Source organism: Eutrigla gurnardus, assembly GCF_963514095.1.
Source record: "Eutrigla gurnardus genome assembly, chromosome: 9".
NCBI lineage: Eukaryota > Metazoa > Chordata > Actinopteri > Perciformes > Triglidae > Eutrigla > Eutrigla gurnardus.
The window spans coordinates 20,225,039-20,251,503 of NC_139923.1; the positions used below are offsets into that span (position 1 = coordinate 20,225,039).

General features: G+C 42.5%; 1 protein-coding gene across 1 annotated transcript; it reads right to left on the reverse strand.

Moving 5' to 3' along the window:
• pclob (piccolo presynaptic cytomatrix protein b) lies at positions 1-26,287 on the reverse strand. Its single transcript, XM_084018523.1, has 25 exons — positions 24,601-26,287; positions 22,531-24,095; positions 22,080-22,345; positions 20,855-21,683; positions 19,297-20,347; positions 16,573-16,641; positions 16,249-16,275; positions 14,669-14,757; positions 14,485-14,560; positions 14,267-14,392; positions 12,475-12,583; positions 12,183-12,250; positions 11,842-12,080; positions 11,037-11,084; positions 10,805-10,935; positions 9,719-9,745; positions 9,185-9,278; positions 8,306-8,377; positions 7,692-7,983; positions 7,229-7,423; positions 5,167-5,308; positions 4,996-5,058; positions 4,134-4,267; positions 3,881-4,026; positions 1-3,367 (listed from the first exon to the last, which is right to left on the reverse strand). Exons 1-25 carry the CDS (start codon positions 26,165-26,167, stop codon positions 3,224-3,226), a joined length of 7,569 nt encoding a protein of 2,522 aa, XP_083874649.1. The 5' UTR covers positions 26,168-26,287; the 3' UTR covers positions 1-3,223.
• Between the last annotated feature and the right edge of the window lie 178 nt (positions 26,288-26,465).

The following is a 26,465-nucleotide window of genomic DNA, read 5'->3' on the forward strand; positions in this document are numbered from 1 at the left end:
TGTAATATAGCTCTTCTTAATATTTATTCTTTAGACTCAGGGGAAACAGCTGATTTTTTTACAGCACAATTTGCATAATATCTCAACACATCCTGTGTACAACCACAAAACCATAACATTAGATTCTTTGTTTTTACACTAAGTGAAAAACAAGACAATTTTACAAGCATGTTTCTTTACAGTCAGCATACAGATAAATCTATACATATTCTGTCTCTTTTTAAACATAATCTGTAGGTAAAATATACAGACAAACCATCAACAAAACATGCAACATCCAAAACATAAAGTCTCAGACAACTATTGAAGTTGAATAGGTTTTTTTTTGTGTTGTTTTTTGTTCCCTTTGAGTTGTTTCAGTCATTTACGGGACGTGGTTGCACAGATAGTCATTCGTTGACAGCACATGTTTTTGATTAGACAGTCAACTCCCCTTACACAACTAGAGACACGCATTGCTGTACAATAAGTCTTTTGTGATTTTTTTTCTTTTTCCGACACACACATGCTCTAACTTTGGACAATATAAACATTCAATCTTTGTAGAAAATAAACACTTTATGTACACATGTCAAAGGTCACATTCACACCCTCCAGGACGACAACAAATGGATGGTTTCACAATTACAGGCAACATCTGATCAGAACGAACAGTAATTCGCTTGAGGGAAGTCTAAGGAAACACGAGGGGTTAAACAGTCATGACTGAGCGTTAAGGAAATATGTCGTATTTACTGTACTTTGTACACGGACGGGTAAGTAGACTATGAGCGTGATGTAGTAAGTGTTTTTTGGATTTCTTCCCAGATTGTGCATTGTGTTCAGGAACCCCAACGTGTCTGCAATGTTTTGTTTTTTTTGCCACATAGATACAAAATGCACACCACAATATTTTCTGCCATCACATACGCTGTGATTCATTTCATTTCAGCACAGGAACACAAAACACATAATCTTGCAGGTCATGACAGTTACAATGAGACAAGGAAATAAACAATGTACTAATAAAGTGCACAGGCTCCATGTAGATGTCAACGGCTGTTAACATCAATTTATATTAAAATTAGTTAAAAAATCAATATATTTAATATTTTCTTTCAATGATGTACAAATTAAAGTTGTTTTCTATAAGACGTATTTTTTTTAGACCATATGTTCACAGATATAATATTTAATTCCAAAAAAAACAAATGCATTCAAACACATCTATGTTGCATAGAATTAAGAACCAATGTGTCTGGAATAAAAAATAAAAAAAAAATCAAGATTGGCACAGCAAAATAATTATCTGAAAGTTCGACCACGGTCCCTTCCTTATATATCCTCTTTTTGTTATTCTTTGCTATAACATTGAAGTGACATCTTCCTCTAAGTGTGTTCGTTGTTTCCTCTGCTTTATTTTATTCTTTAAAAAATTGCATCAGCCCTGTGATATGCCTACATATACCACCAGTAGTTCTGAGGGTCACTTTATAGTGTTTTTTTTTTGTTTGTTTGTTTATTTCATTCTGAAGATATGGCGGCAAAACATTACAAGATGAATACATGGCTAAACTGCTCCACATTAGTACTGAGACGTAAATATGACTGAACCCCAGTGGGCCTGAGTGAGTGTTTTGGTCACAGGCAGTGAACGAGGCTGGTTTCGCAGGAGTCACTGACATAAAACAGCATAGTGGGTTGTACAGCACAGCCAGACACACAGAGGAACCTTGACATTTGACTGGTAAGAACATTTTTTTTTTTCTTCATTTTGATATCATTTTTAGGTTAAACTCAGACCAGGGGGCTATACTAATCAGAGCTGTCATAATGAGGTGACGACAGTTGCGGACACCACGTATGGTTTTGACACAACGTGTATGAATTACACGTCTATTCCAACAGTGTAATTACACGATTGACTGCACAGGAAAACATATATCAGCATACTCTGAGCAACTTAAACAGCCTTAAAGTAAAATGGTGTTCATGACACAGATGTGATGAACGTGTTTGTCATCCTCTGTAGTTGGCTTTTCAACTTATTTAAGTATTTTGCAGTCGGAAACACAAAAGGCTGTTCATGTTATTGTAACTCTAACCTGCCTTACACAGTTGCGTGCCAGTGAAATAGCAATATGTCACTGGTTGTTGAACCTTGACCTTTAAAAACGTGTAATCTGTCGCAGCCCTGTTGAATATCTAATGGTGCATCAGTGATCGGAGGACTGAAGGAGCAGTTTTCCATGAACATCCTTGAGCTCCCATAGGTCCACATTCACATAGCGGCTATTAAGACTGCCTACACCATAGACTTAAGCAGCCTACTGGATTGTCAGTGCGTCACCCACAGCCTCAAACAGAGATCATATGTCTATATTTGATTATATATATATATGATCTAGTGAAAAGAGAACAACTCTTATACCGTATATATTGTATTTAGATATACTCTGCATCTGTTATCTGTGTATATTCTATAAACATAACACTGTACAATGTGATTCTCGGTTAATGCTCTGCATGTGTCATATCTACAGTCTGTAGCGCTGTACATGTAATCTTCACCCCCATAGCAAAAGTCACCCGTCTCTTTTACTCTTCTGACATGAAACCAATATACAAAAAACACTATGCATATCTTCATCATTACACATTTCAAGACCACTGATGTCCACACACATCACAGACATTATTTGGGCATTCCAACATTGACTCTCATATGAAGAAAAAAAATAACTTTTTTTTAATTCAGTTGATGATGAAAGTAAAAATAAAAAAACTTAAACCATCTCTCCCTTTGATAGTTTTGTTAGCTCGGTTGCGCTGCACCAAAACAACAAAGTTGCATGTGGATCGTGGATCATTGGAACTATGGTGAGAACGTCACCTCCGCTCTCAAAGCCATATTGCAGCTGAGTGCGTTCCAGTGCCTGCTGTGGTATTTGCATGTTTGCATCCTACAAGCAAAGTCCACAGCCAGCACAGACTCGATGTGGGAAGAGGTGGACACGTGTGCTGGCAGTGTTGGACTGATAGTTGTTATGGTATTAGCACGTCATTCCCTCCTTCTCATAACTTACGAACAGAGGATGTTAATTAAATGGATCTTTTTTTACTTCCTCTTCTTAAGATTTTTTTCTCTCTCTTATTCATCTTTTATGTCGAAATCGAATTTCTGAAAGTCTACATTCGGGCTTCACCTGTTCGTCAATGTGTCTCCATCTTTCCGATGTGGCGCTCAGGGGTTGGTCTGAGTGGAGCTGACGAACAACTTGTGCCAGCTGACCACTCTCTTCCTCATGTCCACCTTGTCCAGCCAGATGTAGGCTTCACCTATCAGGGTCTTCTTCATGAACTTGCCTCCGTTTGACACCAAGAAAAGCTGGAGATAGATCGGAGAGAGAAACACATTCATTCCATCTTGAAAAGTGCGCTGATTAAAAGTGTGTAGTTTGAACTTTAAACCAGGGAGCAACATATTTTTCTTACGCATCCCACTTCATTTTTCACAACATTGGCTGAAAAAGGAGTTGGTGAGCAATGGATTGTAAGATTCACCAGTGTTTATTTAACTGCAGCAATCTGTGTTTCATTTACCTTTTTACAGAAATTACCATTAACTTTTAGATGCTCGTATCCTGCAGCCCACCAGGCTACACCAGGCAGCAGACCAGTTTATAAAGCTTTCCATCATGAAGTTTAAGACTTCATGTAGTCTCCAGTTTTAATTTAACGCAATGAATCATGTTAGAGGCACTGGATGCAATCTGAACTGGAACAACTGGTTGGATACATCACAAATTAGATTATAGATGCAACTAGATATGCAAAAAATAAAATCGGACAGAGCCAGATCTCTCAATCTGCAACGGTCTCATGTGATGGCCTGTTGTACCTGTATGGAGTGTCCAGCTGAGTTGAGGGGGAATCTGAAGGTCTCATTGAAAGAGGGCTCTCTGTCGTGTCGACAAACTCGGGTCTTCTTCTTGATGATCCTCTTCTGAGTGGCTACATTTACCACGTACAACTTCACATACAGGTCTGAAGGCAAATTATATAAATCATATTAATGGATTAGTGAAGCTGCATACTATTTTTTTTTTTTTTAAGTTTCTAAAAACACACAAAAACACACAATGCTTACAGACCTGGTAGGTGGTCCGGGCTTTTGAACTTGTAAGTAATGTTTCTGCACTGAAGGATCTCCAGGACTAGTTGGTCCCCTTCCGTCTTTACCTCCTTCTTGAGAGCCACCTTGATCTCCCCCATGACTTGTGTTTTACTGCCTGCAATTAAGAATGAAAAGGAGAATTTAGGGGGTAGTTTGGGGAATTAAAAAAGTGGATGTTCCCATATTTGTTTGTATGGATAGCCCTGGCTGAACCCTGTGCTCAGCACTTGGCAGGCACAAACCTACGATTGCACTGAAAAAGGCTGATTTTAATTATTTAAGAAGATGCATCACTGAACCTGGGCTCACAGTATGAAAGCAGGTCAGTGAAATGCTTTGCAGCCTCACACTGGTCTTATCCACTGTCTTGTGTCTCCATTGATATTGAAGTGTAAGGGTTTTACTCAGACAGGCTGAGGTAAAAGTGTGAAATGAGTCGCCATGGGAATGACCTCCTGACCCTCATCTGATGTGCTTGAGCCCTTTGTTACAAACTGTAACTAGAGATGGGAGGGAGGCACCATGACACCTGAGCTACATGAAACTTAGCCGTAGTTATGACAGCGGGCGGGATAGTGTGACATCCACTTCTCTTCCGCCATACAAAACCACGCATCCAGTCATTAAGGCTCGGTAAATAATTTCTTGACAATAAGCACTTAGCTGAGCATTGGACTGCACAATTAGTCATTATGGAAACACAGCGTAGATGTGGCTGAAGGATTGCCTGGGTGGATAAATAAATAAATAAATGAAATATAAAGTCGTTGTGATAGAAACTACCCAGCAGGTGGCGACATGCAACCGAGTAACAACTGCAAACGGGACATTTTTGGGACCTGCCTTCATTTTCTGGGGTCCCCAGTTGGTTTTTGTCGGTGCCATTAGGAATAGCCTTACCACTGCGAGGGAAAAAACAAACAAACAAAAGCATCATCAGACCTATTGAATGCCAATGTCAGCCTTAAGCATTACTGAATGTGCTGAGGATGAGTCCCAAATGGTCTTACATCCGTGGCACTTGGAAAATGGCACTGTCCACTCCGGTGCCCGCCCCCTCTTCCCCATCCAGACCTCCATACGCGTCTCCCACAAGGCTTGGGGCAGACAGCACCACTGACCCTGAGACATCACCCAGTCGGTGTCCTGGTCCTGAGGATGGCAAGAGCAGAGGAACGGACATAGCAGCATCTTTACTGACTAAGCTTTTACCACATATGCATGCATGTCTGAGAGAAACACTTCACCACCCCCCTCAGCTACCACTCAGTGACAGTGATGCTTTCTGTCACACATAACTTTGACTGGGCATCACACAACAGCGTATCAGGGGCTGAGACAGATCAGCGTAGATGACAGCTTCTCCTTGCATTTAGCAGTATAAATGACCTTGTTTACCTCATAAAGATCACAGCCGTTTCCTTCACTGGAAATAAATGAAGGTCACTAAGTTTAATTCAAAATGGATTTCGCGTGAGAAAATCTGTATGTTCTTTCATAGATCCTTATTATTTTCTCCTGGCTCCCGGACGCTGTTGGTCTACGCTCCTGCGGTATGACTGATCGTGATTAGTTCAGGGAATATGTGAAGTGTTTCTGTCTAGACTAAGGGTGGATACATTCTTTGCCTTTATGATCTCATCCTCCACTGATACTTAGCTTTAAAACAATGACTAATAGTAGTTATATTATGCTTGAAACACAATCTGTGGCAGAAAGGCATTAGCTTAGAAGTAAGTATATAGTCATGGAAACATAATTATATCAAGAACCAAAAAAAACGACACGCACATGCACACTGTCAGACAATCACAGACTTACACACATGAAAATCATTAAATTATTTTGTTACTTCTGTTATTTACACATTTGGTTATATGCTAGAATTAATGTTGTCTATTGTTTTTGTTTTTAGTGTTATTGCATTATGGTTAATAGGTTAGGATTAATAATATTTAGGAGTGCATTTGTCCTACGTTGCCTCACCTTCCCTCGACACTTCTGTTCCTCTCATCGTTAGCTGAGCGCTTTGCTCTCATTGGCCGGTGAGTGAGCCTCCTGTGGACTTTTGAACCACTTGGTGTGCCTGTGTTTCTTGGTTTGACTGCTTCTGTCTCAGATTTGTGTCGCCTTTGATTTTAGGCGGCAGGATTGGGAGAGGATTGGGTACGGGGGAGGGGGGGTTTAGGGGAGGGGGGTTGGGGGAGAGTGTGTGTGTGTGTGTGTGCGTGCTTTGCGAATTATCTAAGGGTTCATTCATATGGCACCCGCATGCACACACACACACAGACAGACTGCAGCATCACATTATCCTCAGTGGCCAGGGAACAGTAGCCAGGGAAGCTGCAACTGCATGCTGGAATAGTTCTGATACTGATTTATCTCAGAAAGGGATGACGAGGTTGTTCCTTTTGACGTCATCGTACTAAAGATTATGCATGAACATGAATGGATATGTTTTAAACTGTGTTAACGTGGTACAAGGCGTAAAGGGGTTGCCATCCCAGTTTGGTTTCTATACTGGGGTTAGAGATCTTCACACTAGGGTTCTATAGAAACCATATGCTCGGGATGGGCACATGCACAATTCATGTAGAAATAGGAGCTCTTATTTTGGAGATATTATATTATATTTTTAACTTTAGTTAAGTTATTGTTTACTCTTGTGCAGTGTAAATAACTTAGTAATAATAAGATGACAATATTTATAACAATATTAATATGGCACCTTTAGGTCCTACTTACAAAAACAGGCAGCAAAACTGTTTCTGAAATGTCAAATACTGTGGGATATTTAGTGCTGAATGTGTCCGGTTTATCAATATTTAATGTTAGATTTAAAGACTGAATAAAATAACCTTTTAAGAGCAAGAGCTCAGTTATTTGTCTTCTTTATTTGATTTGGATTTTAATTTGTTACAATATTAGTAAGATAAATGTAACTCGGATGAGTCAGAAATTAAGATTACTGATCAAAACAAATCCCTTTGTGCTCAGAGACAAAAAGCTTGCATGCGCAGGAAAAAGGAAGCATGTCACAGGAAGTGTATCATGGGTAGGGGCGGGATTTACTTGGTTGCAGGCGGGACTGTTGCACGGCGGCTTCGGCGGCAGCAATGGCTATCCCGGCATCCTCGAGGTGAGCCTGAGTGACGCTGCTCTTGCTTTGGCTTCGGGAGGGGCCATGGGAGCGCAGTTGGCCATCGGAGGAAGACTTTGAGCTGCCGGGGCTGCTGTGTGATTTTTCCAAAGGCAACATCTGCATGTCTGGAGGAGGAAGAAACGGAGGGCATTTTTCTTTCCTTTTCCACAGCGGTCAACTTGACAAGCCCATGATGTGTTATTACAGCTGTCAAGCACTGATTAGCGTTTGTGTTTCTATGGCAACAGCCTCTATCTCTATGACAACTGTGTGACCCGTTTATGAATTACAGGTTTGCTCTCCAACAGCCTGCCAAGTATGTCATATTGAAATTGAGGATGTGAATGAAGAGTTCCCAGGCTTAAAACAATGACTGATGGAGGAGTATTTTACCTTTGGCTGGATCAGGGAAGATTCCGTGGCTTCTGCTCTTGATTACAGAGTTTTTAGGTGAATCATGGCTCCCATTCGGTCCTTGACCCTGTCCCAAACCATGCCCCATCCCAGGGCCTGACATATGGCCCAGGCTATGTCCCTGACCATAACCCTGATCGGGTCCAGATCCTGATGGGCCTTGAGAAGCCTGGTGGGCTTTGCTGTGCTCAATGCTCTCACTCTGCTCCATCAGAGGCAGCCAGCGAGGAGTGTTGTCTAGCTGGGATGTGTTCGCTAAGTCGATCAACACCTGAGACAATAACACACACACACACACACACACACACACACACACACATGCAGTCACATTGAGAGAGAGAGAGAGAGAGAGAGAGAGAGAGAGAGAGAGAGAGAGAGAGAGAGAGAGAGAGAGAGAGAGAGAGAGAGAGAGAGAGAGAGAGTATAATATAATCCAGTTCTAAAACAAAGCCCAACACTATGTAAAAAACAAAAAGACTCACTGATACAAGGGAATACAGAGAGGAATACGTATAAAGGTTTTGTGTGAAGTAAACGCTAAATGCTTCCGACATGTTCAGAGATCTTTTAATTCAGATTCCAAAAGCACTCACTTCTCCGAGGAAGTCGTTGGAGGAGGATCTGTCATAGTCCCACACAGTCACCTCCAGCGTCTTCTTCTTTAACTGGATAGTCAGTGAAGAAGAGGGGAGAGGGGAGAGGGGCTCGGATTAGCATGGGGGCTGTCAGGGTGTTCATATGTACATGCGAGCGAGAGCAATGTGCACCTAGGATGTTTGTCTGTATTTGCCTGCATGTGGGTGGAGGAAGTGTGAAAGTAATGGCAGCCTACAGTGGGAGGGTAATTTACTGTGATGAGCAAGGAAGCGAGGCCTTACATTAGATTTGGTTTGTTCCGATAAATGTTGTGTCCTGAAATGTGTGTGTGTGCGCACACAGGAAACACGTGGGAGGAGATGGGAACTATATCTTTGGGAGCGAGTGGGCAAGCGAGCGACGCAAACGGCATTTTTAAGGCCGGCGGGCTCCGGCCGGCAGCGAGACGCAGGCAGCCCCCAGAGGAGCTGACCGCTAAAGCTAGCGCATCGGCACTCATCCCTCTCCGTTGTAATTACAGTCTGGGTGGTGTCTTTCCACAAACAACACATGCTCCTAGCATACACAGACACCCACAAATCAACACATAAGATTAATAGTTCCACTCTTTTTTCTTTGTTGTTAAAACAACGTGCAGTTAGGCTGTCTGTGTTGAGACTGCGTGAGAGCAGAAGTGATGGTTGTTAACCGGTTGTTAAGTCTCGGGGGAATGTTGATGAGAGGTTGCACAGGGATACAGAGAACAGCCCTGGCCCCGGCATGAGGACAGACTCCTAACCAGACTTCCACTTCACCTTAAGTGTCACATATACAGTAATTGCACAAGCGAGACGGAGGCAACGTTAGTGTGCGTGGGTCTTAATGACGCTCTGTACCTGCTCCAAATGGATGTTCTTGTAGATGACGGTCTGGTTCCATTCTGGGTTCATGGTCTTCTGGGCGTACTTGGTCCTCCTCTTGTTATCAGCGCTGATAAGTCATGATATTCAGAATGATTGCTTGTCAGTAATAAATTAAAACGCCTCCTCCTTGCCTGACCCCCATGGCAAACATTCACCAAACACTCAATAAATGCGGACTGAATAGATGCTTATAAATATAGTCAATCTCCTGCTGTGGACACAACAGAAAGAAATTCAAATGTAATTATAGTAAATGTAAAAAATTGTCTGAGATGCTTTCACAAAATCACAAAGTACTTCAGAGGTAGAAGCTGAGGTGAGCTAAAAGTGAGAGGCATGGAGAGAAAAAAGCGATGGCAGGTCTCAAACACCGTGACATATAGAGCTGACAATTGGACGAAACGACAAAGGCCACAACGAAAGGATGGAAAAACACGTCGGAGACATAATTTACAGAAAGGAAAAACATAACACCAAACAAAAAAGCAAAGATCAGCACCACACTACCTTGCATTCTGGACAACCATGACTTGGCTGAGGGAGTCCAGAAGAGGAAGAGGAGGGCAGATATCACAAACAAGAAAAGCAAAAACACAAAAAAACAGTCAGAGAAGCCCAGAGAGCTCAACAAAAAGGCAGTAAAGGATAGAGAGCTGAGGCAATCAATAGTCTGGGTGCAGGGTGTATCACTCTTTCTGTGCCCAAGCGATGTATGTGATGCAAGACCCAAAAAAACCTCACAATGAATTACAACTGGCTCATGGGTGAATTCGCTATTTCCGAACTGATGTGATTATGCCACGGCGGCGCACTCTGCCGCTAACGTCCGACAAATACATTTCAAAATATGCTTTGAATGGAAGAGAAGGGGAACAAAAGTGCTCTGCTACAGAGCTTTTTTCTATTTCTAACCTAAAGGAGGGGGTAGTAGAGAGGACTTAATCTCATAATCATGTCCAACGGGGTCGTTATCTAAGAGCAGATACTGTTACACGGCAGATAAAAGCTGTATCGATCCCTTCGTTTGCTATTCACAGGCTCTTGGGAAGATGGTGGATCAGGCAAGAGGAAGAAGCCCGGGACATAAGAGCCTACTCAGGGACAATACTGAAATTCTCAATTCGGCAAAACCTGGGAAAGCACTTAATCTCATTATTTCTTGGCGCTTTGGCAAGATTGTCCATGTTACATTCACTGCCAATAAAGCCTAATAATTGACTTGTATGTTTGAACACCTTTTGTCTATAACCGCGGCTATTGAACATATAATAATGTTGCAGTCTGATCTCAAAGGATCCCTTCTTACAGCTTTGTATGAAGTGTAAAACAACCATCCACTGAGTCACAGTGACTGAATCAAATTGAGTCGAATGACACTACAAATGACTGCCTCATATCATCATGTCCAGTCTCATTACTCTCATACAAACTCAGGTCGTTAGTGAAATTCCGTACAGGACAGTAAATATAGATTCAGAAAGAAATAGAGGGGGGGGGGGGGGGGGGGGGGAGAAAACGAGACACACACAGAAACCGAAAGGCAGACGCAGACCAGACATTCGTGGACACTCAAACGCGGCGCTCGGCGCTCACCCTCTCCCAGGTAAGAGGTAGACCTTGACAAAGGGGTCGGAGTAGCCGTCGTTGTCCCTCGGGGCCAGGTTTCTAGCCTGCAGGACGTGGACGATCAGGTTTCCCAGGTTCCTGTCGTAGTTGATCTGGAGCTGAGGGGGGGGGGGGGGGATGAGGTGGAGTGGAAAGGGTGTGTGAGAAAAACTACAGCTGTAAACATTTCTGCAGTCAGTGTGGTTGATCATCTTAATACCTGAATTTCTCCAGTGATGGGATGCGGCGTCCTCATCACTTCTATTGGCTGCAAAAGAAAGTGGGGGAGAGCACACACACAACCAGACATCAGCCATTACACTTGAATTGGGTTGCAGTAAATGGTGCGCTGACTTCACTCTTGAAATATATATTGTCAACTTACGGGTGAATGGGTTGTTCTTGTATAAGATGCCGAGTAAAGAGATTTGACTATTTCAGCTGTGTAACTAACCGACTGGAAAAGTCCTCCAGTGACGTTTGAGAAGGTTAATCAAGGTATTTGAGCGACTTAGACATTAATAAAACATGTCTTTTTCAGCATAGATGATTTCCAAATCCATATCTACGGTTTGTTTCATATTCTATCCCAGGTATTCATCACTATATTTTATTACATAATGCATCTTTTTTTCAGCTTGACATGCCTTTCAAGAATGAAGCTTTTCAAACATTCACTTATAATGAAGCACTTTTGCATAATATGCTACATTCTTCATGTGTAAAGAGCCCCTACACTCAGGGTCATGCAATGTATCACATGATTCTTTGTAATGAACCTGCCACTCTTTGATGAACACAGAAAAACCATTTGACCTTCACATGCAACCTCCTCTTCAGTGCTAGTATGCATGATGTAATACTAATGGTGAGTTTCACAGACGGTGCCTCTGAACGGATCACTGTCATTAATGTTATTCACTCAGAATAGATTTGCTTAGGTCTATATTCCTTCTTTTCATCACATTGTAAACTGTGTCTGAGATGAGGCAGCAGAAAACACGCCGCTAAGTCAAATCCATAACCTTGTGTCGCTGCTTCTTGCTGATCGCGGGGGACGCGGGCTGGCCCGGACTTGGCACGCCACTGGAGGCGGCTGATCCGGTACCCGAGTGGAGGATGGCAGAGCGCTCCAGTGCAGAGAGGACCCCCAGACCCCCAGGCCCGAGCCCCGTTCCGACCATACCCGGAGTCAGCTGCTGGGACACCTTCTGCAGCTCGGCAGCCAGCTGATTAGGATCCACGCCAGGGGACCGCTGCCCACCTGGTGACACAGATGCCTATCGTTATACCCCTCGTATTTACGTGAAATAGGTACACAGATACATGCATGCATGCAGACGTATCAACGAATCCTTGTACATACCAGCCTTAAGCTGGACATGGTGCTCCAGGGCTTGTGGGTGCTCAGGGTCTGACAGCATATTAAGGTCGCTGTTTGGATCCATACAGGAAATTTATAATGGCATATCAACCAGTGTATCTTAGCATTAATAAGTCATAGAGTGATATTTGTCAGATGGCTGGGGCGTGGAATGAATAGAAGGGAGAGGAGGGAGGAGAGAAGGTGTACACGGGTGCAGAGGTACCACATTGCGACTAAACATGTCGGAGTTTCAGTGGGATGGAGGACGTAAATGATAACAGATGTAACTCACAGTCGCACACAGAGCTCCGCCTCTGCACATGGCTGGCCCATGATGCACTGCACTTCTTCGTAAGTCTTTCCCGTCAGAGGGATTCCGTTCCACTCCAACACCTGCATTCCTGTGGTGTGATAAAAGGCAAGCAGGCAGATTCAGAGACAAGAGGGTGTTATCAATTACGCACACAATATGTTATGATCCGTCAGCAAATGAATGTCACCCCTCCTCCGCATACGAAACATGATTCAGTCGGGATAGTGCAGCCCAGATGTTCACACAGTAGGAGCAATGCCTCATTTTGTAGTACAGTCAGTGATATCATCATTTCAATTTTCAATTTTGTGTTGACATCATTATAGCATTATGCACACATAGCACAGCAACAGGAAAATAGAGTTTGAAAACAAATTTGTTTTTAACCCGAATAAACAATAGCATGTCAGATTTGAAAGAAGTGAGACAAAACAATGCATCTCAAATAGCAATATTAAATTGCGTATATTAATGAGATGCAAAAATCACTGCAAACGTTCCAACCCAACGCCAGATCTGTACGATGGCCTCACTTACACAAGTGATGTCTGGTCGACTTCTGCTTACGAAGCAACTCAACAGCTGCTGTGACAACAAAGGCTTGAGTTAATATCTCCATATCCTTCTGCATGAACCAGTGCTAATTTAGATTATTCCCTGTGCTCTCTCTGTGTAATTCACCGTGTCCATCCCCGCTTTATTTCTCCATGCACCTGAAGGCATGTTCCACTGCTATCTTACAATTTCAGAATACGCTAGAAAGGAAACAGCCTGACCACTATTCCTATTTTCTTTATCACAACTATAATGCCATTAAAAGGGAACCCAGTCTAATTATATCCAAACCAAAAACTGTAATGAAATGCATCAGACCAAGAAGAAATACATTAGCTGATCTGTCCTTCACCCCCCTCTCCTCTATCATCTGAGGCCCTGTGGTGGAGTTCTCCTTCAAGAGAAAAACTAGAACCAATGATGTCTTAATATCTTCAAACTGGTGGAATTAACATTTGTACTCAGGCTCGTCTCCGTCCAAGCAATAAACAGTAGAGGGGTGGTCATTAAAACATTATTTAGTGTACAAATTGATGAGTAGGGATTTCTGAACACTCATAAAGCTTATAATGGTGTGTGTCTGTGTGTGTGTTTGTATAGTCCTGCCTTTGTGTATTTGTGTTTCCATAATGATGCTAAATATAGCCTAATGACTAACACAGCCCACTGCTGTGTGTGTTTGTGTGTGTGTGTGTGTGTGTGTGTGTGTGTGTGTGTGTGTGTGTGTGTGTGTGTGTGTGTGTGTGTGTGTGTGTGTGTGTGTGTGTGTGTGTGAGTGTGAGTTGACAGGCTTTTTCAGTGTGTTGACGTGATGTGTCGGCGAATGAGACATGACAGACCACGACGCAGAGAGGGCTACAGCAGCCTCTCACTTCTCCATCTGGAATTCAGGCAGGGAGTTTACTGAAGGCTTATGTACTGCCCTAAAAATAACAGTTTAAAGATTTGCTTTTACACCACTAATCTCTCAGGCCTCAAAAATTATATTTCTTACTATATACAGCCAAGTCAGATGAATGCACCTCCTATACTTCGATTTGAACAGCACATTATAATGTTGATTTGTGTGGCTTAAATGTGGAGCTTATTACGGTTCCAAACATTTTGTCCCATTCAAAAGGGTGAATGTTGTATTTCCCGATGAAATAATAACATTTAAAATGCATCAAAATAAGAGACTGATTTATAGCACCTCCCATTCTCACTGCCCTCTTACCCTCCACAACTTTTCCTGTTTGTTCTGCCACACCACCAGGGTTAACTTTGGCAACGTAGGCTCCAATCTCTCCTCGGCTCCCGGGAATCTCCTTCCCACCTACCACACGGATCCCAAGTCCATTCCCTGAGGGGGGAAATTAACATGCACATTACTAATTAGCTCAATGGTGGTATAGAAAATCATTGTTTGCAGCGTGTTCTGCGTTTGTCTTGTACCTGACACACTGGTGTCTTTTGGGTCTCTCTTCAGCTTGGTACGAGTGTGAGGGAAGGCGTAAGGCACCAGGTTCATCTGAGAGAGATTTAAAAAATTGGCAGCATGAAGAAAGTAGATGAACGTGTCGGGTATACTGTTTTTCAACCATAGTGTGAAGTTGAATATCGTTAGCTTGGATCTCACCTGCCTCCTGTCTGACATGTTCCCACACTGCGGATGCCCTTCTCGTGGCTTATCAAACCAATCGGTGTCCTCTCTCCTCAGGTGGTAGGCTGGACAGGGAGAGCTAGCGGTTAACAGCCACGTCCACACAAAAAAACTCACACACTGTATCCCCAAAAGCTTGATAAATCTCTGCTTTGAACATGGTAATGACTGTTTGGGCAGAGATTAATTTTCCAATCAAGCTTTGGAAACATTAGTATGCATCCCAAGAGCTCTGATCTGTCCTGACTGGATAGGTGAAAGCTACAAAGTACAACGTCTGGTCGATCCTATCCATGCTAACTGTGAGATTAAACTATCATTTTGAGCACCGAATGAAGGATGAATACATTTCAAGAGCATTTTTTAAAGATTTGCATGCGTTGGATACCATGCAGTGCTCCCCTTTTCAGTGTGAAGGCTCGTTTTTTTCTCCACATGTTCATAGCTGCTGTATATGAAACATTGTTGTTGAAAGAAGCCCTTTGAAATTATGTATTACACTTAATACTTTTAGACAAAACACTGTGGGTTGGAGTTGTCCCATTGCACATTTTTTTTTCGAAATAAAATAAATTGAGGGTTGAAAGGGGGAAATATCTACACAGTATCTAAGTACTTACTGTAACTAATGGCATCAAAACCAATATACCTGTGGAGTGATATTGTACTATGATAATGTATTGATAAGTGTATTTTCCGTATGGTGTGAAACGAAAGTTCAGCAAAAAGACATCTGACGACTTTAAAGAAAAAGGTCAGTTCCAGAAGACATTGTATGTCTTGTGGTACATTTGGCACCATAATTACAATGCTCAAAGGCATCTGAAGTCATGGTAACAAGGGCAGGTAGGCAGAGAATATTCTATATTAGAAATGTGAGTCATCACTTTGGAGTTCAATGCAATAGATTGCCACTATTGTTAGAATGTGTACAGGTCTACCAAATGTCTCTTTGTATTATCAGTGATCTAATTCCACCAAAGATGTACACCGACAATGATGAAGAAAAATGGCCTGACGACTATATACACTGAAGGTAAATGTTGCCTATTAGCTATGGCTTGGATTATAGCAAACATCACTTATAAGTTTTCTATCTGTATTACAATTTTCTGTGGCAACATCGACCTTCAGAATTCCATCAACAAATTGGCAATGCCTTCACAATAGCAATAAATCATATTTTTGTGGTAACACTTACATGAGCACACAATACACAAGTTTTTCTTTTTGTTGCAATAGTGCATGAACATGAGTACTGGAAATGGGTCTCATGGGCTTACAGAAGCACTGAGGTGTGCAGTCATTAGAATATGACTTGTTAAAACAATATCTAGTGTCACTAGGATGGGGTTCATTCCAGAATGGATCTGACTTGTCGACTACTAGAGATCCACTAAATGACATGTATTGTATACTACTGGGATGTGGGTCATTCCGGAATGAGTTTGGAGTGATTACAAAATCAACCAGAGAAGTGGATCATTCAGGACCATGATGTACGGCGGAGGAATACAGTCTCTACATAACTACATGGAATTGTGATGCTGTCTCACCTTCTATATTCCAGTTTGGGCCTCCAGCTGGGGTACAAAGTTATTCAACACATGTTCAGTATTCTAGCAGACTACAGGAACTATGTTAGGAAGAAATTTGTATTGAGTATACTTCAACACATGCACTGAAATCAGTAGTCAATGTTAGACGCATGCTTGAAATTACTGCAATTCTGACATGACCAACTTGTCAGACAGTTTACAAATTTAAGCAGTAGCATTATGAATAAAACATATTCATTTTAGGGGAGAGGGGAAAAAAGTAATCCATCAAGGCAGTAGCAATAAAGTAAGGGTTTTTAACTAGTACTGTAAATACTCTACCGTGTCTGATACTTTCATGAAAGATTCTGGCATCATCTCTGTTCAAAGCCAGCATGGACTCACTTAGTGCTGTAATCAAGGCAGATGGACGTGGGGTCAGGACAAATATCACCTTTTTTAAATCAAGAATGTAACCATAACGATCCTTCGCAAATGGTCCAAAAATAAAGCTAAAATTGTGAAATCTGTTGCTATTAGGCTTTGTCATTCCTATCTGATAATCAATATGAATGGCATTAGACCTAATTAAACTTAGTCCTAATCAGGCAAGTGTTTTGCAAATATTATTGGCCTTTCATACTGTATTTTTAAAGTAAAGTATACTGTTTCTTCCGAATGCATAACGCACTGGATCTAATTCAATTTTAAGAATAACTTAAGAAGAATAGCTTTTCAAGTGATATATTGAAGAAATCTACAGAAATTGATGTGCCTAACCTAATGGAACACTACCAATCCCACACTTACGAAGACGGAGATGTGTATATATGTATGTGTGTGTATATACATATACAATATTTGCTGTCAATCACATTGTCATCTCACATTGCAATGAGACATCCACAGCAACAGCCAACAAGCAGTAAACATTCATTTTATTAAAATGCACAACATGCAAGGATGCAAACTCAGATACAGAAAATGAAAGCCATATAGAAACAAAGACATACAGTTACATACAAGACAAATAAGACATGATAATATGGTATTTCATGTAATTTGTTATCGTACACATGACTGCATAGTAGTCCTTTAGAAAAAAGTCATGGTGTTGCAGTCTGGGTTAACAAAGACTCCTAGAAATAGGCTTACTCTTAAATAGGTAGTGTCTGTCACTGACTTGCCAGGTGTTGAAGAGAAGTAACTACACACATGCCTGAACTGCACCTGCAGAACACTTGAGTACATCTAGACACGGAACCTACTGCTGCTTTTTGTTTTCCAAAATAGCTAAAAGGGTGTCTAAGAAAAGTAAATATTCTTGTTTTCCCCCCTGGGGCGATGACCTACTTTTCACAAAGACATATTTTGCTCTCCAGATTGGTGGAGGAGGGTTGGCAGAGAGAATCCCTAAAAAACCCCTGTCATGTTACATACAAATGTAAATCAATGTTATATTATTACCTTTATTCAGCATGTATGTAGCAGAGAGAAGTATTTATTTACCACATGTAAATATCAACAATCCATAAATAACGCCTTCTTTCTGATCCCATGTTGTCCCCAAGTGCACCACAGGTGCGCTAAGTGAGCCTGTATATGAAATGATCAAAAGAGTGTTTGACTTGCTCCTGATGCACATGGCAGGGCACACCTGCCTGTGATCGGGCTCCCCCGCTATAATAGTTACCACAAGTGAAAGTGGTGACTAAAATTCTGCAGATGGAACAGACACCTGCTGTCTTTCAGACTGCTGTAAAGAGAGTCTGTATAGAGCCAGTATAGATACAAATTTTGATATTCACATGTTGAAAATAATTCTACCAAATGTCTGCAAGCAAGTATAAGACTATCAAAAGCAGCCCAAACGTATGACACTTCTTATAAACTTATTGTCTGGGACTTTTTAAACTTCAGTTTTGAACCCAAACACTTTCCATGTTGTTCAACGCAGCCTCTATTATACAAAATGTGGAGCTCCAGACATAATATTGTCTCATTAAAAAAGGTTCTGAGGTATTTTTAAGGGTTTCACAATATTTCACACCTGTTGATGTGCAGATGAATAATTACACAAAAAGTACACAAAATACACTTATATTGTGCAGGATTTAAAGATCCAAAGATTATTTGCGACCATGTATTCTGAAAAATCTTGTGCGCACAAATTAGTAAATTGTGACCTCAATAAATATATATTTTTTCTCTCCATGGCCTATTACAGGCTCCATATTGTGTATGGATCCATGTGTCACAGGTCGTTTTCTTTGGCACCATCCTCAGCGCTTTTGCCTTTTGACAACATCCGGCCTCAGAAAAAACTGATTTGTTTCGGTTTTCATTTTTTATACTAAATACTAAATAGTATACTAAGTAGTAAATTAAAATTTATTTTGTTAATACCTTTTTAAAAATATTGTATTTCAATTTCAATTTTTTCATTTTAAAATAAAAAATCAATACATTTTTGTGATATCCCTCTTTAAAAAAAATTGTTTAGCCCCTATTAGGAAGTTTATGAATTACCCTGCATGTTTGTCGTTTTTATGCCGGAGTGAATTCTCAGTAACTGCATTATATCTGCAATGCATTCACTGAATGTGCCCACTGCAGATACTCATTTCAGGGCGACTGTCAACTATGTAGTGCTTCGTATAATAATAAAAAATGTTGTGCTCTCACTAATAAGGCAGCTGTCCCAGTTATTTTACCCCTGCATTTTAGGACTAAGGATGATCATTTAACTGTAAAGAAGTAACGCCATTGTAAAATAAAAATCCAAAGCATGCTAATGAAATCACAGGACAAACATGGATATAACTGATTAGTGACATACATAAACTCAAGGCAAGAGTAGTATGTATCGGTGACAAAGATATAAAAAGAAAGGAAACAGCATGCATACACCGTGACAAAGGGAAACAGTAGCAAACAACAATTATCTGGAGCACTGATGATTAAGAAAATAAATAGTTATTGCACAAACTCAATAAGACCACTCAGAATTAGCATGCATGACAAGCAGGTCCACACAGTCAAGTTGCTGCAACAGTCTCCATTTACCTTCGCTGTCAGACATGGCACCTTGCAAGTCATCCATGATGAATGCGATGTCTCGATCATAGCCTCGCGTCCTAGATTCCTCCCTCATGTGTTGCTGTACCTCTGGAAGGGAATGGCTGGACCCAAATTGGTCCCTGGAGTCAGCAGAGATGGGAGGGAGAGGTCCAGCTGAGGCTCTGGCCATACCCATAGGCTGCCCCACTGGGCTCAGGGGGCTCTCCTCCTCAGAGTTCTGAGCCACAATAGGGATACGTCCCCTACTCTGGCTGATAGGTAGGCTGGTGGGCTTTGCTCTGGCCACCCCAGGGGCAAATGCTGCATCCAAGACCTCTCCTTCTGTTTTAAGTCTCAGTGAGGAGCTCGATAGGTCCCGTTTGATAGATAGATCCAAACCATAGACAGAAGAGGGACGGGAGGAAGGGCGTGACGACGGACGAGAACGGGTGCCACTTGGGTAGGTGCCATCATCCTGGACAGTGGCCCTGATACTTGATCCAAGTCCAAGGGACTGCCCAAAATTAAGAGAACCAGCTAAGTTGGCTCCCAGGGAGGAGCCCAAATATTTTTGCTGCTCAGACAAGTTCTTTCTTAGCCCAAATGTAATCTCATCCTGAAGCAACCTAGCTGTAGCAGCCAGATTGGTCACAGAGGAGGCCCCAGATCCCATGTAGCTGCCATAGTCAGGCTCCAGGTCCCTAATCTCCTGAATTGGGGAAAATTTTGTGATGGCCTTAGGATCTATTTGGGCTTTTTTGTTCTTCATCTGCTTCTGGTAAAGCACAGCTGCTGGGAGTTGCTTTGCGGCCTGTTTTTCAAGGGTGAGCCTGCCAATGCTGTATTTCTCACCTTTGGGGAAGTGGCGGAAACTGCCATCACTGGGGAGATACTGGGGCAGTCCTAAGCCTGTTAAGTGTTCTAGTCCATCAGTTCCTCGCCTGAACTCCTGCTTGATCTGCTGCTTCAGTAGCTTCAGCTCATAAGGCTCCTCCATAGTCTCATCTTCTCCTTTACCATAGCCCTGCAGTCGAGATGAGCCTAAAAAATCTGCCACCTACAGGGGAAAAGAATGTTCCACACATTAAGTGTTTTCTCAATAGTAATGTGAATTAAACTCACACAATAACAGCATTGTATGTTACATATACCTAGATAATTTGTGATTGATGACACATACAGATGTGCCCAGAATGATCCATTAGGTCTACAGATTTGTAATTGTTTGAGGTTTGTTGCACAGTCTTATTCTGTTAGTCTCTCCAAAATGTATGTCTGTACTAAATGTTTAGGAACAGATGGAAACTTTTCATAGAAATCGACATCTGTTTGGAAAACACACTATAGTATCAGTCCAACAGCTAAAGCTTATTTTGCTGCCATCTGTTTTCCTACATTCTGAACAGGCTATACAAATTGCATCATAGGAATAAAAAACAGTATAACAAAGATCTCACATTTCAAAATGGTGTATGTTTGGTGACTCCCCCCTTAAAACCAAACTATGAATGTAGCTATACACAAGAGAATATGAGAAGGTAAAGTAAATTAGGATAATGTTTACCTCTGCTGTGCGCCTCACTTCTGCGGCCCTGAGTAGTCTGTCTGCCTTGGACAACTCTTTATCAGGCATGTTGAATCCAGAACCCAAGCCGGTGTTACTCAGCCCAGTTGAGGCCTTGGTGAGCTCCCCTATGTCCTCAATCAGCACATAGTTCCTGGAATTGTGGTGGTCAATATCAGCATAGAAGGAATCAGCAGAAATGCTAGACATGGGACTAGAGGCCATGCTCCTCTCCCCTAGCCCTATCCTCAAGTCCAAGCTTCCATACTTGCCCCCGAGGTGAGCAACTCCATAACCACTTTCTGTGGAGGATGGCACAATGAGCAGAGGCTGGTTGTGTATCACTTCATAGTTGGTGGTGATCTTAGGCTCTAAATCAGACAGGGTGGTTTGTCGCTGCTTTCCCTGTTGCAGGAGCAGAGCATGTTGGTAACTGCCAGACTGAGCCTGGGCATGGGAGAGAGATAGGGTTGGGTAAGGAGACACCTGTTGGTGGTAAAGGGACTGCTGCTGATATATATTCTGTTGGGTGTACTGGCTGGTGGTTTGGGTCTGGGGAGCATACTGGGCATAGTGAGAGTAGGGACTAGTTAGTGTGTTGTACTGGGAATCAGCTTCTGTCTGGGGGGGGATGAATTGGTCAAACTCTGACTGGGGAGCTGTCCGTGGTCTCTCCAGGCCATCGCCCCTGGTCTCTCTGATGTTGCTAACCTCACTGTCTGACATGTAGTCTCTTTCCTCTGCCACCCCCTGAAGATAGGCCCTCTCTCTCTTCTCTCTCTCCTTCAGCAAGGCCTCTTTACGCCGGTTGATACCCATCTCCAGGTACCTACGGTGATAACAAAATGGTACATATTGTTTAAAATGTTAGCATTAAGGATTCATTTGACATTCCAACCAAAGAGTCAAAACATTTTCCGGGTTCTCACACATCAGTACCTTTTGTATGAGTGTGACATGTGTGAGTGTTGAGAGGTCTCACTGAGTGATGTCAAGGCAGCCTTTTAGCCCATAAGCTATTAAGGTAAGAGGGGAATCATGCAGATTAATTAGGAATAATGATTGCATGAGAGGGACAAACGCAATATCAGTTTTAATCAATTTACGATATATTACATATATGTATTGCTAACATTATTTGTTAATGACGTAATGTCACAGGGTCTGGAAAAAGGTGCAAGCCTATATCCTGAATTGCGGTGATGTTAAATGTGTGGCACCTTACCGAAGTTTGGCATCAATTTCCTTTTCCTCTTCATCAAGCTCAGCTTGTTTCTTGCGAAGTTTCGAAGATTCTCTCTCTACCAGATCAAGCTCCTTGTCAATGTCCTGCAGGATCTTTGCCCGTGCCATTGTTGTACTTCGGGCAAGACGACGACGAGCAGAGTTGGTGCTGTAGCCTGGACGTCCTGTCAGAGAGTCGTCCTCGGGAGGGGGGTCTGGTAGCGTCCGCTTTACCTTCTTACCTGTACCAGAGGGAGAGCTGCGGCTCTATAACATAAAACAAATGATACATCTGTCAATCATTCTAGAATGTTTAAAAACACAATTTTACTACAATTACTTCGACATACTTCACTATTATTTTGTATCTAAAGCTTTTTCATCATTATGAAACAATCATAGTAATTATTATCAATAACAATAAGAGAGTTGTTATTTGATTGTTGACTTACAGAATAGCTGTCTCCATAGTATCCACCCATCCTGTCATCTGTGGTAGGACTTAGGGATTTAGGCTCAGACAGAGACTTCTGACCAGCCTTTAATATTCGAGGACCAGAGGAAAATCTGGTTGGGTCAGCAGTCAGCATTCTCTGCCCTCCAAGTGACCTTTCTGGGGACATGGGGGAAACTGAGGTGTAGAAGATTTTAGTCTTAGATGGGACATCTGCTGTTAGGTGTGTGCTGTACCCCACCTCCATGGGTGGGAGCCTTCTATCTGAGTCTGTCTGACAGCTCAGACTGCCACCTCTCTGAGATTTCTCTGGAGCTGAGATATGCTTGATGATTTCCACCTTAGTGTCCATCTGGACATGGGGTCGTTTGATAGTTCCAGAGTGGTCAGTCTGAACAGATATTTCAGCCACTGTTTGGATAGCAATGCTAGTGACTTTGGAGCCATGTTTCCCATCACTACTATGTTTTCGAGAGCGTCGTCGGGCTTTTGTGGGAGCATCCCATTCATCTTGGTCTTCATCATCAGTCTGAGCTGAACTATCAACATTTCTTTTATTCTTCTTTCTCCTTCCTACATGTTGCTTCTCTGCTGAGTCTTCATCATCTGTCTGCACTCCACTATCAATAATTTTTTTCCCTGCGTCCTGGTCAGCTCGAAGGCTCTTTACTAGATTAAGCTGGTCCTGACTTTCCTCTAACTGCGTCCCAATAGATGGAGTTGTAGACTCATCTTTTACAGGCCAGTATTGGCCACTGTCCCCTACCCCTGCATATTTAGCATCCAGGAGGTTTCCTGTGGTACCAGTACTATAGTGCTCATCAAGCTGGCGCTGGAGTTGCAGTTGGAGATGTTGTATTTGCTGCAACTGCTCTTTCTGCTGGGCATAGGTCTCCTGTTGAGCCACCATATGGGCATGGTGCTCTTCCTCTTGCTGCATGAGAAGTTGTTGTTTCAGAGCCTGAAGTTCCTCGAGCTCCCTTTGGACCATGAGCTGCTCCTGTTCACGATAACGTTGGATCTCCTGCCTCTCCCACTCCAGCTCCTCGGCGAGACAAATCTGCTTAAGCTTCTCTAGCTCTAGGAACTCCCTCTCCATCTGATACTGGGCCATTTTTGTGTTGTCTAAGCCAGGGAATATTGGGGAAGAGGCTAAAGCATCCAGGGAGGCAGCAATTGCTTCCAGGGTGGTGTCTGAGTACATATCCGGATAGCCTGTTATGATGTCAGCCAAAGCTGTGGGTAGAAGCTCCTTAGGTAGCCCTGTGTCATAGGGAATTATCTGTCCAGGGTCTGTACTGGGAATGAAGCCATATGGATGTGGCAATGACTGGTTCTGGCCTGTTGACGTAGGTGTTAAGGTAGTACTAAAGACAGAGCCTGGTTGAGTTGTAATTGCATATGTGGATGGGACTGGGGCAGCAACAGAGGAGTAAACTATTCCATCTGACGTTCTTAGAACCCCATTTACACCAAAACCAGCTGCAGGGACCTGGGAGTATGGTGCAGTAGTCATCCCAGGGTAGACTCCAGCAGATTTGCTAGTGTAGTCTAGAGCTTTACCTGCCATAAGAAGTCCAAAGACATAGACTTTACTTAATCAAATATATTATTATTTTAGAAACAAACACTCAACTGTATATCAATTGAAGGCCATGCAATTTGGATGGAAAGCGACTCATTTCACAAGTGTAATTCCAGTCATTTCGGCTAGCAAGACGCAAAACCAAAATATTGAGGAAGCACATGCAGGCACAGACATGCATCTGTATGAAGACAAAAGAAAAACATGCAAACAGGTGTTAATATTTCATGAAAACATGCATATTAGCCAAAAGCAACTTATAAACAGTTAAGCAAATCATGACTTAATTAACTTAAGGGGAAGTTAAACGCAGGTGCCTTCAGTAAGCAAATAATTGAACTGTAACAATATAAGTTGAAGAGTAAAGGCACTGAGTAAATGAAGGTTTAATGTAAATTAACACAACAAATGCATGCCTATAGAGAAAACACAGAGCATGGTAATAAAACCTCTGCAAACAAGCATAAATACCCCAATACTCACCAGCAGAAAGTTTGGCAGCAGTGAGGTCTATGGCGCCATCTGAAGATCCACGGAGATAGTCATAGTCATTCTTGGGATCATAGGAAAACAGTCCTGCTTCTGTCAGGTTGGTCTCAGACATAGAAGCTTTTATACCATTCATGCCTTTGATTCCATTCAGTCCAGCATTATCATATTGGTAGTGGTCATCTCGATAGCCAAAACGGTTGTCAGGCTGGATTGTAACCGCAGGCTGTGTTCTGCAGCTTCCTGTAAATGGCAGCTTATAAATGACATCACAGCACACACTCCTTCTACCAGCTGTAAGGTCAACTGGAGTTCCATCATCTTCTACAACTGTAGTCACTACTCCTGGGCTTGTGTCAGACAAAGCTACCATAGCTCTCACTGGTCTGTAGTTTGAAAGATCCATTGCCCCCGTGGCCTCAAGCGAAATGATAGGACTTCCATTGCTAATAGCTGCAGGGGAAGCCATTGGCTGTTTGCCACCCGAGGAGACCAGAGCTCCAAATGAAAGATTAATGGGTATGTCTTGAGCTGTGTGTGCTACAGCACTGACCACAGGCTGGGAATCCACAGGTCTGTAGACAATCTGAGCTAGCGGTTCGAATGGTTTGTATGTGGTGAGAGGCAGAGGCAATGACGTAACAGGGCCCTGCAAATCGAGTGGTTTCTCTGCTGGCGTGTTGTTGTATGAGGCAATGGTGGCTGTGCATGTGACTATTGTGATGCTGTCGGTGACCACAGACAGTGTTGTTGCAGGGGTGATCTCTGCCCTAAGATCTACTATCTCAGGCTGCACTGCTGTGATTTGGCGCACACTAGAGTCACTTGAAAAAGACTGCCGACATGACTCCGGTGGTGTAAGGTCCATGCCTTGCTCAGTCATCTTGATGTCAAGCTTCATGGTACGTAAATCGATAACATCACCAGGGTAGATAATCTTCCCATTCTGTTTCGGCAAAGGTTGGACTTTAGCTACATCTGGTTGTATAGTGATTGCTACACTAGGTTGAGGGATGTGTGGAAGTCTTTCATGAACAACAGAAACAGTGGTCCTCTGGACCTCAGTGGTGACCACCTGAGTGACCAGGCTAGGCAGGCTTTCTGGAGGCTGGCCTGAGGTGGAAATTGAAGAAGAATACATGTGACTCATACTGGAGACCATCTTTTCTGGTCCTCGAATCTCTTGGCTCTCAATAGATTCTTGCTGAATTTTTGTGATAGTGACTGGAGCCACAGGTACACCCTGTGGAATGGCCTGTGCAGTGGGCACTGAGGTTCTCCTGGTATATGCCTCAGAGGTTATTATCTCCAGAGGGTGATCATATTCCGATGAATAAGTAAATATATGTGGTATTTGTTCAGTTGAATGAATAGATCCTCTCCTGTATGGGACCTGAGCAGCATAACCATCAACAGGAACATCTTTTTCAGCTGGCATGTTCACAACATGTGCCATTGGTAATGATTGTGGCATGGTTATGGATTCTCTCCTGGTGGCAGCAAAGGCTTCAGCTGTAACCACCTGCGTGGGAGTTTCACACTCTGCAGGATAGGTAAACATTTCACTTGTGGTGTATGTTGGCTGCACTATGGACGAAATAGATGTCCTCCTCCTACTGATGGTTTCCTCAGTAGAAATAACTCCAACTGGGATCCCAGCCACCAGCTGGGGCTCCAATACTGGTATTGAAGCTCTTACATCCTTTGGTATAATCTCTGTGGGTGTCTCGGATTCAGGCTGCAATACTATGATCTCCAGTGGTGGCGTTGAAAGTGACATGACTGAGGATGTATTTTCTCCATAGAACTGTGGAATATGTACCTCTGACTGTGCTGCCATTGGTTGGACTTCCAGCACA

Excerpts from the sequence above, each read along its gene's own strand:
- pclob (XM_084018523.1), bottom strand. The coding sequence starts at position 26,167 with ATGTTTACCTATCCTGCAGAGTGTGAAACTCCCACGCAGGTGGTTACA. Across the intron at positions 4,268-4,995 it reads ACCCCAGAAAATGAAGGCAG|TAAAACACAAGTCATGGGGG; the intron begins GTCCCAAAAATG and ends AATTGCAGGCAG. Across the intron at positions 3,368-3,880 it reads CAGCTGGACACTCCATACAG|CTTTTCTTGGTGTCAAACGG; the intron begins GTACAACAGGCC and ends ATCTATCTCCAG.